Source organism: Papio anubis, chromosome 1 (genome assembly GCF_008728515.1).
Source record: "Papio anubis isolate 15944 chromosome 1, Panubis1.0, whole genome shotgun sequence".
NCBI lineage: Eukaryota > Metazoa > Chordata > Mammalia > Primates > Cercopithecidae > Papio > Papio anubis.
The window spans coordinates 158,004,301-158,023,499 of record NC_044976.1 but is presented as its reverse complement, the minus strand read 5'-3'; the positions used below and the strand labels follow the sequence as shown (position 1 = coordinate 158,023,499).

The 19,199-nt window shown below is 46.7% G+C and overlaps 1 protein-coding gene across 9 annotated transcripts in view; it reads left to right on the top strand.

The window, feature by feature from the left end:
- Positions 1-19,199, top strand: part of ATP2B4 (ATPase plasma membrane Ca2+ transporting 4) — a 114,195-nt gene that overhangs the window by 49,471 nt on the left and 45,525 nt on the right. For 8 of the 9 annotated variants that reach the window (XM_009189375.4, XM_009189368.4, XM_021928360.2 and 5 more), the window contains exon 2: positions 7,600-8,260. In XM_009189375.4, the coding sequence (XP_009187639.1) occupies positions 8,068-8,260 (193 nt within the window). In that variant the 5' untranslated portion in view covers positions 7,600-8,067. Of the gene's footprint in view, positions 1-6,879; positions 7,072-7,599; positions 8,261-19,199 lie in introns of those variants that run through there. The other variant, XM_031656816.1, reaches the window with a different exon arrangement.

The following is a 19,199-nucleotide window of genomic DNA, read 5'->3' as shown; positions in this document are numbered from 1 at the left end:
TCGCCATGTTGGCCATGCTGGTCTCAAACTCCTAACCTCAGGTGATCTGCCCACCTCGGCCTCCCAAAGTGCTGGGATTACAGGCATGAGCCACTGGCCTCTTCTTGATAATATTGATGCCATTTCAAGATGGAGCCAGTGGACAGGGGTCAGGGGGACAGCAGTACCCTCCCAGGCACATTCCTGCTTCCTCCCACCACACTGTTTCCCTGCCCATGCCCTGGAGCCTTCTGTCTTCATCTTGGTGGTTCTTAGAGCCTGTGACATGGGTTGGATCTTAGCAGACCAGGTGATCAGGATCAGGCTGTCAACCTTGGGTCCATTCTTGGTATCGCTGTTTGGAGAAAGCTTTTGCTATCTGTGGATCCTAACTTCTCCCTGCCTTCTGAAGGCATCTGGCCAGAACTGGTAAGTTTTGCCACCATTGTCACTACACGGCATATCCTAGACAACACAGCCACTCCAAGACTGAGAAGTGTTTTTATTTTTTGGATCTCAGATCGCCATAGATAATGCTCCAGTGAACATCCTTGCACATGCCCCCTCCAGGCCCTGGACGAGAATTTCTTTGGAAGATGTAGCCAGGACTAGATGACTGGGTCCACAGCATGCACAGATGTAGTTTGACCAAAAAGTACCAGGTGGTTCTGGGGAGGAGGGATGAATTCTGGATTCCTGAGACCCAGGGGCTAGGAGTGACACTTTTTCTCCGGATAGATGCTTTGACTTTAGCACTACGTTTTTGCGGTGGAATTGAAGAAGGTGCTGTCAGAGTAGCAGACTTGGAGAGGGGAAAGTAAGTGAGGGAGGTCCATGGATACCACATCCTAACCAGGAAGTGGTGTTCTATCTTCAGAAGGAGAGAACTGAACCTGCGAATGACATCCTCTCAAATCTGTTTTCTCAAAGACTAAAAGGATGTGGGCTTTCCTTGGGTGTCTGGGAAAGGGGGCTGTCCTGAGATGACTGGAAGCAGAGATCAGCAACCTGGAAGGACTAGAGGAGGGAGAGGGAAGAGCAAAGGAGACATGAACCAGAACCCAGAACTTCAGGATGGGAGTACCCCACCCCCAGGAGGCTAAGTTCTAGGGGTTAGCTGAAAATTAGCATCAGATTCCCTGACCAGGCCATGGTATACTATCCCATGGTGAGGCCAGAGGCCTGGCTTGGTGTACCCGCCCTCACCTGGCTTCCTGGGTTGGATGTGGCTGTTGGATGATGATGACAAGTAGTGCCACCCACCACCTGAACTTTAGCCAACACATGCTGCCTCTGACCTTGTTCCCATGCCTCCAAAGGGCTTCAGTAGGCTGAAGGAGGGCATGTGCTCTGGTCTGCTTCTGCAAACCAGTTGGCATTTAAGGAGCAATTAGGGCAGGGCAGACTTGGGGAGGGAAGGAAGAACCCAGGATTGTGATGAGGATGGCTGTCAGATCTGAGGGATGGGAAGTGGCCAGGGTGAACTAGAATCTGGGTCATGGAAATAAGGAGCCTGTGATGAGGAGGCGGGCAGAACAGCCTCTGCCCGAGACTCACACCTCTGGAGAGAAGGGCTAGCCAGGGATGTTTTAGGCTAGGCAGCCTACCGTAGTCAGGTTCTTGCCAGCTTTCTTGATAGGGCACGGTCCTTTTGGAAGTGTCAGAGTGCCAGAGAGGAGTAGAGCTTAAACCCTCCCAGGTGGTACACAGGAAACAGCCCTGCTGGAAAAAAGACAGAGAACGCAGAGCAGGATCTCCCTCTGTGCTTCTCCCAGATCACCATGGGGAGCAAGGCCAAGGGCATGAGATGACTGAGTGGAGGAAGCCCTCATCCCCACTGCTGGGCTCTCCAGGCGGGAATTGGATATGCTTGGACTCACAGCAATCTAGAGCCCAGTGCTCTCTGGCTTGGGGTGGGGGTGGAGTGAGGGGAGGGGAAGAAAAAGGGGAGCAGAGGGTATCTGCTCCCAAAAAGCTTTGGGTCTATCTTTATGCCTTCCCATAAAGTTCACAAGAGGTAGATATTTCCCTGACCTATTTCAGAGCCTTTTAGGTGTCAGGAACAAGGGACAGATGGGTTTATGTGAGCCTTCTTTTCAAGGTTTAGGAAGTAAGTTCATAGCTTTGTTTCCATTTTTTTATATCATTGTTCTCGTACTTGAGGCAAGGTGGCTTTGGATTCAGATTAGGGCACAAATCCTGGCTCTCTGAATCTATATTTCCCTGCTATAAGATGAGAGGTCCTTCTTATAGGGTTGTTGGTGAGAATTCAGTGAAACAGTATATGTAAGACTGATAATAGCTACAGTGTGTGGACCAGCCACTATACCAGGCACTACCTAATACATAGGGGTATATATATAATTTCTCATTTTCATATCAAGTCCCTAGGATGGCCCCTAGCACATGGAAGGTGCTCAACAAATCTTTTTTCCCTCCCTTCCAACCTCTCCAATCCCACATCCCTGTTCCTGAGTATAGGGAGAAGTAGAGCCTCACTTGGAATGAGGGACACTGATTCTAAGTCAGAAAAAAAGACTACAGATTTTCTGAGGGGCTCCTAAAGCGTGTGTGTGTGTGTGTGTGTGTGTGTGTGTGTGTGTTTTCTGAAGCAGAGTCTCGCTGTCGCCCAGGCTGGAATGCAGTGGCACAATCTTGGCTCAATGTAACCTCCGCCTCCCAGGTTCAAGGGATTATCCTGTCTCAGCCTCCCAAGTAGTTGGGATTATAGGCATTCACCACCACACCCAGCTGATTTTTTCTATTTTTAGTAGAGACAGCGTTTCTCCTTGTTGGCCAGGCTACTCTCAAACTCCTGATCTCAGTTGCTCCAACTGCCTCAGCCTGCCAAAGTGCTGAGATTATAGGCATGAGCCACCGCACCCGGCCCTGAAGCAGGTTTTATATTGTAGTTGGGTGCATTCTAAAGTGGGACCAGGCTGCTTCCCCTCTCCAGAGGTCTGCCCTTCCTCACCCCTAAAGTCATGCCTGGCAGGGATGCTGGCACCCCTGCCAGAGTGTCTCCAAGTGCTACCAGCTTGCTCCTGAATAGAGGCTCTCAGCCCACTGGGGAGGACAGAGTAGGGCAGGGCAGGGAAGTGTCTGCTCCTCTGAACAGACCCAGCCTGTAGCCCAGAGGCCAGAGTGGACCAGAGCCTCTTGTTATTCCAGGCAGGTCTATCTGCAGTGCTGCGGCAGCCTGAAGCCCTAGCCCCTGGCCCCTCCTGTTTCTTTTCTCCCATTTTTATGCATCATATCACATTCGATAGGAGCATTTAGTAGCGGGGAGACTCGGGGTGAGTTCCTTTCATATTTTCAAATATACCCACTCTATAACCTATACGAGGTGTCATTCTTTTTCCTCATAGTTTGGGGATGTATTTCTTCTTTAGCACCCTGGGAAAGCTAAGAGTGAAAGATTCCTTGGACAAAATTGGAGGAAAGTGTGTCTGATTAGTGTTTACAGTTTGGTGACTTAGAACATAAGGTTCTTGTCTCTGGCAGCTCCTCATTTCTAGAGGCTTTTTTTTTTTTTTTTTTTTTTTTGGAAGTCAGGGTCCCACTCGGTTTGCCCAGGCTGAAATTAAGTGATATGAATACAGCTCACTGCACACTGCAACTTCCACCTCCTGGGCTCAAATGACCCTCCCACCTCAGCCTCCCAACTTGCTAAGACCACAGGCGTGCACCATCATGCCCAGCTACTTTTTGTATTTTTTGTAGAGACAGGGTTTCACCATGTTATCTAGGCTGGTCTCGAACTCCTGAGTTCAAGTGATTCTCCCACCTCAGCCTTCCAAAGTGCTGGGATTACAGGCAGGAGCCACTGCACCTGGCAGATGCCTGCCTTTTAGAGGGCCTCTTAGAAGTTTGCCAGAAAATGAGGAGGTTTAGGCTCAAGAGAAAGGAGTAAAGTGTAACAAAAAGAGCACCAGGCAGTCAAGACCACTGAGTTGTTAAGACCAAACCACTTTTTTATCTCCCTGGACCTTTGTATCTTCATTTGTAAGGTGAGGGTCACAGCTGTCCTAGCTAGAATTGATATGACCAATGCTTTCACATGTCATCTACAAATTATAGAACAGATGTTCTAGGACTTTAGGAGGAAAAAAGTAAAATGTTGTCTTAATGATCATGTAAAGCATTGTAATTTCTTGCCCTAGGAGGAAGAGATGAGAGAGTTCGCTCTTCTATCCTATCATCTCTTAGGCTTGCAAAATACTAGAAAAGAGGAGGGAGCACATACCTTACTCAGAACGCCCCAAGCCGAATGACTAACCCTTACCTGACAAGAGGTAGTACCTTCCAGGTGTCTGAGCAGCGCATTTGATGCTGAGATGGTGTGAGCACCTTCAGATTATTCTTTGGCAGATTAGGGGCCAGGCAAGCTCAGCAGCTGCAGAGAGCTCATACTCCAGAGAGCTCAAAACTCAGAAGTGCGGACATCATGATATTCTTCCTAATATTATAGAGATCCCACCTTAAACCTCGGGCTCCAACTCTGCACTGCCCTTTGGACTTTGTGCCAGCAGCTTAGTGCTTGACCTACTGTGTGTTTCTCTAGATCAGCCTGAGGCAAACAAACCTTTTCATTCTTTTCCACATGTGTTCTTCAGCCCCATGTGTTCTAATCTTACATAACCTTTTCCATCAGTTGCCTGTGGAAGTGGAAGAATCTCTCCTCTTTGGTACTCTGAAAAGAGGTTCAAAGTAAGGAAGGAATTCTGCCAGGTGTGGTAGCTCATGTCTGTAATTCTAGCACTTTGGGAGGCTGAGGTAGGAAGATCACTTGAGGTCAGGAATTCCAGACCCGCCTGGCCAACAGAGTGAATCCCCATCTCTACTAAAAATACAAAAAATTGGCTGGGCGCAGTGGCTCACCCCTGTAATCCCAGCACTTTAGGAGGCTGAGGCAGGTGGATCACAAGGTCAAGAGATCGAGACCATCCTGGCCAACATGGTGAAACGCCATCTCTACTAAAATACAAAAATTAGCTGGGCATGGTGGCATGCAACTGTAGTCCCAGCTACTTGGGAGGCTGAGGCAGGAGAATCACTTGAACCCAGGAGGTGGAGGTTGCAATGAGCTGAGATCACGTCACTGCACTCCATCCTGGCAACAGAGCAAGACTCCATCTCAAAAACAAACAAAAAAGCACAAAAAATGAGCTGGGCATGGTGGTGGGTGCCTGTAATCCCAGTTACTCAGGAAGCTGAGGCAGGAGAATCACTTGAACCTGGGAGGTGGAAATTGCAGTGAGCCAAGATCGTGCCACTGCATTCCAGCCTGGGTGACAGAGTGAGACTCTTTCTCAGAAAAAATAAGGAAGGAATTCTGACTCAGACTGTCTTTTCTAATTCTCAGGAGACTCAAGAACCTATATGCTCGTGGTTACTGCTAATGGTTATAACCTAGCTAATGGTTTTTGTTAATGAAGCTGCCCTAGAATATTCCATTCTTTTTGTGCAGTGGGGGGTTCCCTGGCAAGGAAAGATGGAAGGGCACATGGAGCTTATTTTTCTTCTACTTAAAGGGCTTGATAACAAAAGTTCATTAAGATCAAATTAGGCTTTCTCCCATCACTTAAGTGTCCTATTCTGCACACTGGACAGCTTTCATCTAAGATTTCCAAGGACTATTTCTATAATTCCATTCCTTTATCACTTTCTTAGGGTGGTGCGAAAAGACAGGGCCCATTTTCTACCCAACTAAAGGTGGAAGGAACCGAGTCCTGAAAAGGCTAAGTAACATCCCTATCTTCCTGGAGCAAACATTGTAGTGGGTGAAGACAGAAAAGGTAAAATCCTCTGATTCCTAGTTCAACACTATCAGCATTGTTCCCAACATCCTCTTGAAAGGTGAAAGAGTTCTACTTGAGGGTCAAGATGGGTTTCTTGCTGCTAGAGCTCTTCCCATTTCTTCCAGGCTTGGAGAAGCTGAACTGGGGTGAAAACTCTGTGGTCCTGCCTGTTCCTACACCAGTCTGAATGAAGGGAGTTTGACATATTGCCTCAGGTTCTTTGTGGATCTTCTTATTTCCCAGATAAGAAGGGGTTATGATATTTTAAAACAAATAGAACCCTGCTTTCTTAACTCTTTGTGAGTCAAGAGTAGTGCTAAAAATCTATGGGAGGAAGAGGAGGCAAGGGGCAAATTGGGAGAGGGAGGAGTATAAATCAACCTGCATCCCTGTGGAAGCTTCTGGGAAGAAGATTGTCAGGAATTGGCAAAGACTTTGGCTACATGTGACTTTGGAGGAGATCACTGATAAAAGAATCAAGTCCCTTATCTGATAGTTCTTGTGCTTCTTTGTTCACCTTCTAGAAGTAAGGGTGGCATCTATTTATTACAGAGAGGTTGGCCAGAGCTCCTTGCCACCCCCTGGTAACTGAAGTCATCAGTGGGGACTATGTAACTGGGGCTGAGGTCCCATGTTCTGGTGCTGTGCTAAGAGCCCCTTCACATTTGAAAGGCTGATGTGTGGCAGTGACACCTGTCAGTGTTATGACACACAGCGGCCCCACTTTAAAACTGAGAAGGGGCCTCAGGATAAGTTCTCTTCCCACCTTCAGCCCTCTGTATCCTCACCTACACATAGCTCCACCACACCCCCTAGTTAGCATGCATGAGAGGTAATGCATCTTTCTAAGGGGAGAAATGCTGGCCTCTCTCTGGTGCCTTTATTGAGATGAGTGAGACTCTGGTGCTTACTCACAGGCTAGCTTGTCTTCCCTGCTGACCTTGCTGTGGCCCTGTCCTCTATCTGAATTGAGAGGTGTCTTATCGCTCCCACTCCAGAGAAACTTTAATGCTCAGGCTTCAAACTCCCTATCTTTCCTCCTCAGAGGTCCTTCTGTCCCCCTTACAAAAAAAAAAAAAAAAAAAAAAAAAGTTCACCCTGTATCGCCAACTGACAAAGCATTTTACTCTCCTCTTCTCCCCAAAAGCCTATTGGAGTAGGGTGGAGCTTAGCCTCAAGACCAAAACTTGGTGCCTGCCAGGTTGACACCTGCAACAGGCTACAGAATTTCCATACACCTGGAAGCTGAGTACTCTAAGGGGCTTTGGAGGATTTTGACATCTTCTATCAGGTTGTCTTCCTTGTGTGTAAATGTGTGTGTTGGGAGTGGGAAGAGTGTGGGGTGTGGGAAAGGTAGGCCGACTGACAGGCAACCATTCAGATCACTTAGATCTGAACTCCTTTTTCTGACCTCTTCTCATCTTTTATAGATAATGTCAGACTAAAGTATCCTGTCACAGGTCCCTCAAATAGACAGGGAAAACACTAGAGCCATTAGAGGTTGTAACCATTTATTTCCAAGTTTCTGAAGCTGTGGGTTTTATGTTGCTTGGTTGGGAGAGGTGAGATGTAAAGACTAGGGTATATTGAAATTACTCCTCTACATTGGGGTTTGCAGTCTGCGGGGGCCTCCCAGGGAGGAACGGGCTTCTCCTGAGTCAGCTCCCTAAGCTCAGGCCTCAGCTATCAGTTTAGCTCAGACCTCAACTGTCACTTAAACCCTTGTGCTTAGACTGGGTACCTCTTGCCCTTGCAGATGCTGGATACTCATGGCTGCTCTAATGGTTTCTTTTTGTCTATCTTTGAACCTTTATTGCAGAGATCCAGTTGTCATCAGTATCCAGGAAGCTCTCCTTTTCCTCCTCCTGATGCCTCTCTACCACTACAGTTGCTGGTTGTTGCTAAGGTTGCTGCCATGGTAACATGCACATCCTGTTTACACTTTCATCTGGGCAAGTTGGTCTAAGCTAGGAACCTACCTATCCTGGACAACCACTATCATCACCACCTGGGGACACCAATCAACGTGACACGGAGTCCACCTTCCACTCAGTTCCCCCATCCTCTTCCTCCTCTCGCTGCCAGATTTCATACAGAAGAAAGGATCTAGACTTCGGACAGCTACTCGGGAGCTTATTGCACAAGATACATTCGATCTGTTCCCTCACTGGGCCCCCAGAGAAGCAAGAAGTAGGAAGAAGTTGAGACAGGAAGGCAGGAGACACTGGTCAGTTGAAGGGAAACACTACATCTTCTCTGGTTGAGGGGCTTGGTAACAACAAGCAAAATGACGAACCCATCAGACCGTGTCTTGCCTGCCAACTCGATGGCCGAGAGCCGTGAAGGGGACTTTGGCTGCACAGTAATGGAACTGAGGAAGCTCATGGAGCTGCGTTCGAGGGATGCTCTGACCCAGATTAACGTCCACTATGGAGGTGTACAGAATCTCTGCAGTAGACTGAAAACCTCCCCTGTGGAAGGTAAAGGCCATATCAGGGGTGGGGAGTTGGAGGAAGGTGGCTAGTGTTTCAAAATATTCTTTTCCCAGCTTCTAGAGAAGGCACATTTCTGGAGGCCCAACTGGTATATTTTTGTCAGGTGGGAAAGGTATGGCTTCTGAAGCACTGAAAGGAGGTGAGGCCATGAAGAGCCGTATCTTTCACAGAGATGATGTTTAGAAACTGCTATTCTCTGAAGATTATTCTTTTCTCCTTTTTCTTTTCTTTCTTTCTCTTTCTTCTTCTTTTGTTTCTTTCTTTTTCTTTTCTTTCTTTCTTTTTCTTTTCTTTTCTTTCTTTCTTGTGTGTGTGTGTGTGTGTGTATGTGTGAAACAGGGTCTTGCTCTTTTACCCAGGCTGGAGTGCAGTGGCGTGATCATGGCTCACTGCAGCCTCAACCTCCTGGACTGAAGCCATCCTGCTACCTCAGCCTCCTGGGTAGCTGGGACCACAGGCGTGTGCCACCACACCCAGCTAGCTTTTTTGATTTTTTTGTAGAAATGAGGTCTCAGTATCTTGCCTAGACTCATCTCAAACTCCTGGGCTCAAATGATCCTCCCACCTTGGCCTCCCAAAGTGTTGGGATTACAGGCGCAGTGAGCCATTGCTCCTGACGCCTCTTTTCTCCTTTTTCTGTGTCAGTGTCCATTTATTTTTAAAATGTTTATGATATGAATGTTGTTGTCAGTAAATAATCAAGTCCCTTCTTCTATATGTCTGATTATAAAATACTTTAATTCTTCCCTACACTGATCTTACAGTTTAACGAATGGAGGAAGGAAGGGTATAGAAAAGTGAATAAGTCCAGCTGCCCAGTTGAGCACTTCTCTATTATATACCATTAGAAATGGGATGCTAGGCCAAGCAGGGTGGGTGGCTCACATCTGTAATCCCAGCATTTTGGCAGGCTGAGGTGGGAGGATCACTGGAGCCCAGGAGTTCCAGACCAGCCTGGGCAACACAATGACACCCCATCTCTTTTTTTTTTTTTTTTTTTTGGAGACAAGAGTCTTGCTGTGTCACCCAGGCTGGAGTGCAGTGGCATGATCTCAGCTAACTACAACCTCTGCCTCCCAGATTCGAGCAATTCTCATGCCTCAGCCTCCCAGGCAGCTGGGACTACAGGTGTGCACCACCACGCCCAGCTAATTTTTTGTATTTTAGTAGAGATGGGATTTCACTATATTGGTCAGGCTGGTCTCGAACTCCTGACCTCAGGTGATCTGCCTGCCTTGGCCTCCCAAAGTGTTGGGATGAGGAGGCTTACAGGCATAAGCTACCACGCCCAGCCTCTATTTATTTTAAATAAAAAGGAAAAAGAAGGAAATGGGATGCTAAATCACAAGGTATATAATTGTACCCATCATATCTTTGGATCACTCACTGTTTTGTGTCAGAGAATTATAAGTGATTTTTTCAACTCTGCTGGATACACTTTTAATGTAGTTCTTCTTAATCTTTTTGTTGTTGTTGTTTGTTTGTTTTTTTGGTTTTTTGGGGTTTTTTTTTTTTTTTGAGATGGAGTCTCACTCTTGTTGCCCAGGCAGGCTGGAGTGCAATGGTTCATTCCTGGCTCACTGCAACCTCCACCTCCTGGATTCAAGCAATTATTCTGCCTCAGCCTCCCTAGTAGCTGAGATTATAGGCATGTGCCACCACACCTGGCTAATTTTGTCTTTTTAGTAGAGATGGAGTTTCACCATCTTGGGCAGGCTGGTCTCAAACTCCTGACCTCAGGTGATCTGCCCGCCTCGGCCTCCCAAAGTGCTGGGATTACAGGTATAAGCCACTGCGCCCAGTCTTAATCTCTTCTTAAAAAATAAGACAATGTTCAAAGATAATGAAAAATCCAGCTTCGGGCTTTCCTGGCCCAGCCCAGTTGCCCAGCGTGCCATGGTGTGATGAAATTTTGCCTCATCAAAATGTAGAAAGAACAAAAGGAAACTTGCTTTTTCACTTTTGCCTGGTTTTAGCATCTCCGTAGCAGATACTTATTTGGCCCTGTATGCCTGGCAGTTCATGGTTGAGTAGTGTGAGATGGAGCAAAGATCTTTTCCATTAGGGGCTTTCAGCCTCATGCGGTCTCCTATTTCTCAATCTTCCTCAGAGACCACAGCATATTTCTCACCAATTCTAAGAAGCTATTATCCTTTGCCAGTGCTGTATTATAAGTTAGTGACTTGGAGCCTAGACTCTTTAGGATGAAAAAAGAGAAAGAGATTTTTACATAGATATCTATACCTAGTTTATGTCTTATTTTCTTTACAACCTAAGGAAGGTTCCCTACCTATTTTCTTTACTTCTAGAATTTGGTTTCCTATCTCACAGGCTTCGAGTTCAAACACTAGTTCCACCATTTACTAGCTAAGTAGCCCTCCATAGTTTACTCAGCCTCCCTGAGTCTGTTTCTTCTTTGAAAATAAGAGTTGATAACACCTAGCCCATAGAGTTACTGAGATTAAATAATATATGTGCAGTGCTCATACTTATAATTAGGTGTTCAATAGATAAGTTTTCTCAGATTAAAACAGAGTCCATGTGTCTGTAGATACTTGCCAGAATATGGGTGCCTATGGAGTGCAATGTTTTGTCGTATCTGGAGAGGTTACTGTATGTGTAACTGCAACCACCGTCCATTTCATTTGCTCACTTCTTAATCACAAAAAAAAAAAAAAAACCCCACGGGTAAGGTGGCAATATCTAATTGCTTTCATGTGGCTCAGTCTCTGCCTTCTAACGGTAGCCCTTAATCATAGCCCTTTGGGCTCTGTCTCCTTCTTGCCAGCTAGATTTCTTTATTTGGTCACTTTTACAGCCATATTGACTGCTGAGGGTCTGTTCTTAATTATATCTTCACTGAGATCATGCAGACTTTACAAACACCTGTCAGAATTTAAACAGGATCTTTCTTTTTCCCTTCCTATGCTGTTTTTGATCCCTTTGGTCAGCTGTCTCTCTCACAAACAGGCACTCGGGAGTCCAAAGAGGCTGGAACCTAGAGAGCTCCTGACAACAGGATTCCGGCTTTCCTCCAATTTTCCAGATCCCTTCCCAGAGCTGCCACTGTTTACTTTCTGATTCCCAGAGAGTGTCCATTCCCAAAGGCCAACATACATTCTACTTTCTGTCAACATTGAATATCAAATGTTACAGACATAGCTAATGCTCTTGGATCCTTTCCCAGTCCTGGTTTCAGCCCCTTCCAATGGCAAGTGTTTCCCTCATTACAGCCCCTGGCCATGCTGTAGCCTAGGACTCCTACCACTGGCACAGTTGTCTACTGCCATGTACTGCTTCCTTAGATCACAAATATGCATCCTGGTGTTTTTCTTTTTTGTTTGTTTGTTTGTTTGTTTGAGAAGGAGTTTTGCTCTCATTGCCCAAGTTGGAGTGCAATGGCGCAATCTTGGCTCACTCACTGCAACCTCCGCCTCCCAGGTTCAAGTGATTCTCCTGCTTCAGACTCCCAAGTAGCTGGGATTACAGGTGCATGCCACCACTCCCGGCTAGTTTTTTGTATTTTTAGTAGAGATGGGGTTTCACCATGTTGGCCAGGCTGGTCTCGAACTCCTGACCTCAGGTGATCCACCCACCTCGGCCTCCCAAAGTGCTGGGATTACAAGCATGAGCCACCGCATCTGGCCTTTTTTTTTTTCTTTATAAGAGATGGGGTCTGGCCGGGCGCGGTGGCTCACGCCTGGAATCCCAGCACTTTGGGAGGCCGAGGTGGGTGGATCACAAGGTCAGGAGATCGAGACCACAGTGAAACCCCGTCTCTACTAAAAATACAAAAAATTAGCCGGGCGCGGTGGTGGGCGCCTGTAGTCCCAGCTACTCAGGAGGCTGAGGCAGGAGAATGGCATGAACCCGGGAGGCGGAGCTTGCAGTGAGCCGAGATCGCACCACTGCACTCCAGCCTGGGCGACAGCGCGAGACTCCGTCTCAAAAAAAAAAAAAAAAAAGAGATGGGGTCTTGCTGTGTTGCCCAGGCTGGTCTCGAACTCCTAGACTGAAGCAGTTCTTCTGCCTCATCAGTTTGTATTAATGTAGGAGTTACCATAGGGCTTGCTCTGGAACTGGGGAGACAGAGTATTGGAAAGCAACCTTTCCATTAGTAATTTTTAGTCCCCAGTACCAACAGTGACCTCCTAGTGTATGAGAGGAATAAAGAGATTTTAAAAAGTAGGGAAAAAAAAAAAGAAAAGGAGATATAGAACAGCTAAGACATAGGAGTATCTACCCAGGCAAGGGTAATGCTCACCTGCTTAGTTAGGGTAGGCAGAGAAAAGATCCCCAATACGCTGATGCTATAAAAAGCCAGCCTGTTCATGGAAGGTCACACAGCCTGACAGCCTAACATAATTTTGTCATTGTGGGAGGTCCCAGTGGACCAATAAGAAGAATAAAGAAATTTACCTGGTGCTTGAATTCTGCTAGTTGAGAACCAAGGTGAAAGTGAAGGTCAGAGAGATTGATTCCTAGAATATAACCCATTTCCTTTATTTTCTATGGACTGATAGCATCTTTAGTATAGACTGACAGAATTTTTTTTTAAACTATAGCTTTTAAGGGGACTTATGGAACTTGGGGTTTATTACATTTCTGACACTAACGTGGTTTTATTATCATAGATTTACACAATTCTAAAGGCAGGTGGGACTTAATTATCTCTTTCGGCTGGTCGCAGTAGCTCATGCCTGTAGTCCCAGCACTATCTGTGCTTCTAAGATTCTCTGTGTGACTGCTCTAGCATAAGAAGCAGCAGAGCATTAATGGAGTGTAAGTCAGAGGGCATGAAATATTCCATCCCATTCTACCTGGTAGTAAGACCTTAGACAGGTCATTTAAACCCTTTAGCCTGGAGAGAGGGAGAGAGAAAGAGATTATTATTATTATGATTTTGGGACGGATTCTCACTCTGTCACCCAGGCTGGAGTGCAGTGGCACAATCTCAGCTCACTGCAACCTCCGCCTCCTGGGCTCAACTGATCCTCCTGCCTCAGCCTCCCATGTAGCTGGGACCACAGATGCGCACCACCATGCCTGGTTAATTTTTGTATTTTTTGGTAGAGATGGGGTTTTGCCACCTCTGTGTCAGCCTCCCAAAGTGCTGGGATTACAGGCATGAGCCGCCACCAACCCAATGTTTTTTTTGTTGTTGTTTTGAATTTTATTTTTATTTTTTGAAACAGGGTCTTGCTCTGTCACTGAGGCTGGAGTGCAGTGGTGAAATCAGGCTCACTGCAACCTCCACCTAATAGGCCAAAGCAGTCCTCCCACCTGAGCCTCCTGGTTAGCTGGGACTACAGGTGTCCACCACCACGCCCAGCTAATTTTTGTATTTTTTGTAGAGACAGGGTCTCTCCATGTTGCCCAGGGTGGTCTTGAACTCCTGGGCTCAAGTGATCTGCCCACCTTGGCCCCCCAAAGTGCTAGGGTTACAGGCATGAGCCCTCGCGCCCTGCCTCAGCCCAATGTTTAGATACTTGTGTTGCTCGAGTATACATTAGCTAGTTAGAGTAAGAGGAGTTGCCCCCGTGGCCAAGAGTTGGTTAGACTTAAGAAGGCTTGGAAATGTTTAGCTACATGACCTTCATCAACAGCCAGAAATAAGGCTGACAGCAGGAGCCAAAAAGAGGAGAAAATTTAGGGCAACAAGAAAGGGTGGCGGGAGACACAAAGGAGAATACATGTTTACATCGAGGTAACTAAAGATTTCAGTCTTTATGGCTGTATATAAACAAAAGCAAAGACGTGGGGGTGAGGCTGGAGCTCCTGGACAAGCTGTGTTGCCTTGGGTTTATCAGGAGGGACAATGTGAGCATTTTGCACAATGGAATCCTTTTCATTTGCTTGCTTTGTTCCCCATTCCAGTTTTTCCCCCCCTTTTATTTTCTCTTCTTCTTTCCCTATTCCATTCCCACCTCAACCAATCTTTCCAATCCCCAAAGAACAGAGCAGTTTCGTTGGTATAGGCTGGAAGATAGCCTTTCACCTTCTGAGTGCTTTCCTGTGGAATCTCATGGCCTCGTGAGTAGAAGAAGCCTTTGGTGAATCTGGGATAAAAATGACCTGTGGCTTAAGGGGAAGAAAGAAGAGGTATTTTCCTTAGTCTCAATCCCCTTTTGTGTGTAGAAAAAACGGATGGTCCTACCTAGGTGAGAGATTCTTTGACCTAGGTAGAGGTTATACCTATTCTTTTTTCCCTATAGAATTTTGCACATTGGTCCTTAGCTATGCTATCCTTTTTAGGAGGAAGAATGGTGTTTTCTGAGGAAGAGTTAGGCCATGCCTTGGAGGCAAGGTCTGGGCTCAGACCAGAATGGGAGAGAAGGGGAGCCTTGAATAAACAGTAAATTATTAACTGTAGGCCTTCTTTCAAAAGGCTGAAGACTATTTTGGTTGAATTTGGATCTAAAAGATTGTTGGTGGAACTTTCTGTTTTATGTTCCTTCTGTACCCTTCTACTTCTTTTCTCCTCTGCAGAGATGAAGGTGTGACAGTGAGATATTGAGGTACTCCAATTCTTTCTCAACAACATTCATCTAATACTTAATAACTGCTAAGTGCTAGGGACACAAGGGTGAACAAGACAGGTGCAGTCCCTCCTTCCACAGAGCTTATAGGCTAAAAGAAGATGCATATGAATGAAGACAATTTCAGGAATCTGGCCATAGGGCTTTGATGAGGAAGAGCAGGGTCTATGGGAACACAGTATGGGGACTTAAGCTGAAGGCATTGCAGGGGATGGGAGGGGGCTTAGAAGCTGGAGATGGTACACCTGTATCATCTAGGGATCACCCAGGGAAGCTCTAGCATGGCCACGCTCTATGACAGTTGCTACCACCTGCTGAATATTCCTGGCATAAGATGCAAGCATTTTTGCCTTCCTTAATTACTGGGTGGTTACTAGGTTTAGGGAGCTGAGATTCCTTGGGGAGTAAATGGCAGAAGGGGAAAAAAATGTGTTTTAAGACGGCCAGCCCAAATTGCAATTTTGTTTTATTAGCTTGAGGATTTAGATGAACATCTCCTATCACCTTAAGATCTCTGGGGCTTAACTGTGTTCCTGTCACTCTGCCTTCTGAGGGCAGTGGCATGTTTTACCAAGAATTGTCCATTTTGCCACAAGCTGAGATATACTGGGATTGGGCTCTTTCTCAGTGTGGCAGATTGAAATTTCTGGTAGTATTGTCAATCTGGAAAAAATTGAGTACATATTCCAAGTAAATGTTCACCTACAAAACTACTGCCTTACTATTAATACATCTAACACTTTTATTTACATAATAAGATAGGCAAACATAGAAATGGATGAGGTAATACAAAATGGTCTGATATTTTCCTCACACTCTAACAGATGGATGCATGCCCCTGACTTAGAGACCGCCGCTCTAAAGCACGGTGGTGTTAGGGGGATGCGGAGGACTAGGCGAGTGAAGATGGGATGGAACAGATGTGACAGGAAGATGGGCAACTGGCTTCTTTGAGATTTTCTTCCCTATCTTTAGAGCTTATAGTCTATTCAGGAATATCAATTTTTAGGAGCTCCTCCATTTGAGGTTAGAAGCATAACCGCTATTTTTCCTCTTTCTTTGTGCCCTCTGCCCTGCAGCCATCATCTCTTGCCCCAACTCTGCTAAGGATGGCAAATAAGTGACCCTAATAACAGTGATCTGGGCATGGCCTCAGAGATTAACATTCTGTGGTCCACTCTGCGTACCAAACTTTGGGCAGATGGATTATCACTAACTAGTTCAAGATGTGAGAGAGACTCAAGCCAAAATGTCCTCCTCTTTGCATCCCCCACCACAGGGAACTCCACTTTGCATCCTGGGAATTCCCTGTCTGGTTTGAGTTTCATGCCTAGGGCTCAATTAGGCCTCTTGAAGGCTGTGGGCTCTCTCTTCCTAGCCCAGCCCAGGCTCTGCCAGTTCTTTTCTACTTAGCCCTTCTTGCCTGGAGCTGGGCTTCTTGGTTCACTGGCTTAATGCTGCCCAGCTGGGGTCAGAGGGATGGAGAGTGGCTAAGGCTTCCCCAACCTGGAAGCAGGAAGCTTCCCCTTCCTGCTTTCTCTCCTGGAGCCTTTTATGGTCCTTTGACAATTCAGCAGCAAGACTTGCACATTTTTGAGGGGTCTGGTTTGGTTTTTAACCTTGCCTTGCATTGAACCATTAGCTGTTGGTGGGAAGAAAAATAGCATTCCCTCGTTGGGTGAAGCAGATACTGCATCTACCGAAAGTGGGGCTTTCATTCTTATTATTTAGCTCCAAGGTGGGAATATGACACCGACAGAAGCACATTCATGAAGTACAGAAGATGGCAGAGTGGCAGAGCAGAAAGCTAAGCAGAGAGCTGTCTAGGGAGCCTTTTTTCCCTGGGCCACAGCTGCTGTTTTCAAAAAAAGGCGAAGAGCAGGGGGTGGGATAAAGGGAAGCATGCCCCGAGGAAGTGGCCCACCTTGGGAAGGGTTTTGCTGACCAGAGTGAGGAAAGCAGCATTGTACTCCAGGTTCATCATCCTCTGCCTGTGACCTTGAATCGATGGCTTTAAAGAAGTCTAGCAGATAGGGAGCAAATCTCCAAGCCGTGGGTGTGTTAAACTGGAGATGCTGAAGCAGGGAAACTGTGGTATACTTGGAAGAGTGGCATTTGGTTATTAGCCAGAGATGGCTAGATCTTGCATGGCCCTATTTTGATTTTAAGCTACTCCTCCCCCTCAGTCCCCAAATCCAGGGTTGTTGGGGATTTTTTAAAATTAATTTTAACTTTTTTTTTCTTTTTTTGAGACAGGGTCTTGCTCTGTTGCCTAGGCTGGAATGCAGTGGCAAAATCATGGTTTACTGTAGCCTCAACCTCCTGGACTCAGGCAATCCTCCTGCCTCAGCCTCCTAAGTAGATGGGACCACAGGCGCATGCCATCATGTCCAGCTATTTTTTTATTATTATTTGTAGAGACAGAATCTTTCTGTGTTGCCCAGGCTGGTCTTGAACTCCTGAGCCCAAGCTCTCCTCCCACCTGGGCCCCCCAAAGTTCTGGGATTACAGGCGTGAGCTGCCAAACGAAGCCCAAATCCAGGGTTTTTAAGGAAAGACTTGAAAGGTTTATTGCTGCTGTTCTTCTCAAGTACCAAAAGAGGACTGCCTTCAAATCAACCCAGAGAAAATTCTCCCTGGTACTATATGTGTGGGAGAAGATTCTGCTGCCTCCTTTGGCAAGGTATCATAACTCAGACAGCTGGGAAGTCCCTCCTGATGTCTACCCTAGCCCCACCCTTTCTGGGGCTGAGCTGGTTCTGATAAGTGGTGCCTCTGCCAGTGTCGTTGGCCCTTCCCTGCTGGAGCTAAGCCACTGAGGGCTGGGCTGCATTTCTCCTCCCAGGCCCTAGGTCCTGCACACTCATGGCAGACACAAATGTTCCACTGCTGTTTATTCCATGTTCCCACCCAGCCTGGGCAGGGGCCGTGCAACTCCCCAGCATGGGGTGGGGGTGATGACTTCACAGCTGAACATTCTGTTTGCCTCTCCCAGCTCATGTGTTCAGTCTGGTTCACAGGGCCAGAAGCACTCCCACTCTAGGTGGGGCTTTCTCTTTCATGTTCTTGAGGACACGATTTCCCCCTCAGTTTACTGAGGAATTTCTAGGGGAAACCCTTTTCCTGTGTTTCCAGCATTCTCTCCCTGCCAATTTTTCCTTCCCCTCTCCAGGAGGTTGTGTGAGTATCTGAGAAACCACTGCAGAGATCAGGGCCTTTTAGAGCCTTTTCCCGGGCTGGACAAGTATTTGTGTGAAATTACAGCTGCTGAGATCAGGGCCTGAAAGACTCTCTAGGGCAGAAAGAATTGGAATGGAAAGCCCAAAACTGGGGATTGGCCGATCTCCCAGTCCCACATGGCTTTCCCATGCCTTACCACATGTCAGAGAGGATTCCCAAGGCTACTACAGCTAAGATCCTTGACCTGCCCCGCCCTGCTGCAGGGCATACTGGGAACTGAGACAGCCACTTGACTTCTTAAGGTTGCTATTGTACGAGCTCAGGGTGACTTAAGGTGGAACACACAGATGAGTAGAAAATGGTGAAAAAAGAAGCAAGCAAGTGACTTTGAGGGCAGTTAGGTCATTTCATTTGCTTGGGTCCAAAAAAGGCCATAAGAAACGTTTTATTGAGTACAAAATTCATAGGTTTGGACTCTGATGAACCTGATGGCGGTGTTACCATCCCTGAGGCCAGGAAGGAAGAAGACAGGACTAATCCACCCCAATTGTAGACAACGGGAACAGCGCTGGCTTGCTTAGAGGTACAGAGGAAAGCAGCATGCAACCCTGCCCTGTGGTGAAGGAAGTAGGGTGGCCAACCCTCGCTGATTGCCTAGGATTGAGCAGGGTTCCCAGGAGGCAGGAACTTCAGTGCTAAAACCTGGCAAGTCCTGGGCAAACCGGAACAAGTTAGTCACACTAGATTGAAGCCTCAGCTGAGTGCAGCTGCCTCCATGCCCCAGTGTCCTCTGTGTCTAGGTTGGCATCCAGTGGCCCGCTGTGGGGTGGCATAGACTCTGCCACTTACTAAGCTCAAGTAGTTATACCCCTGCCAGGCCTTAGTTTGCTTCTAAGTCAAATTGGGTTAATAGTAGCTACCATGTAGGGGTTTGTGATGCTTGAATGAGAAGGCATGAATGTGCCTGGTGAGGCATCTGGCACATAGTAATCACTTAAATGTTAGCAATCTTAGTTATCACTCAGTTCATTCTACAAATTTGCATGTGTACGATGTGCCGGGCAATGCTGTAGGCCTGAAGAACGATGACAAAAATCCTGCCCTTGTGGAGGAGGTGAACAAACAATAAATGAATGCATCCTATTATATGCTAGGTAAGAAGACCTGTGGAGGGAAATGAGTGAGCAGGATGAGGGGGATCAAGA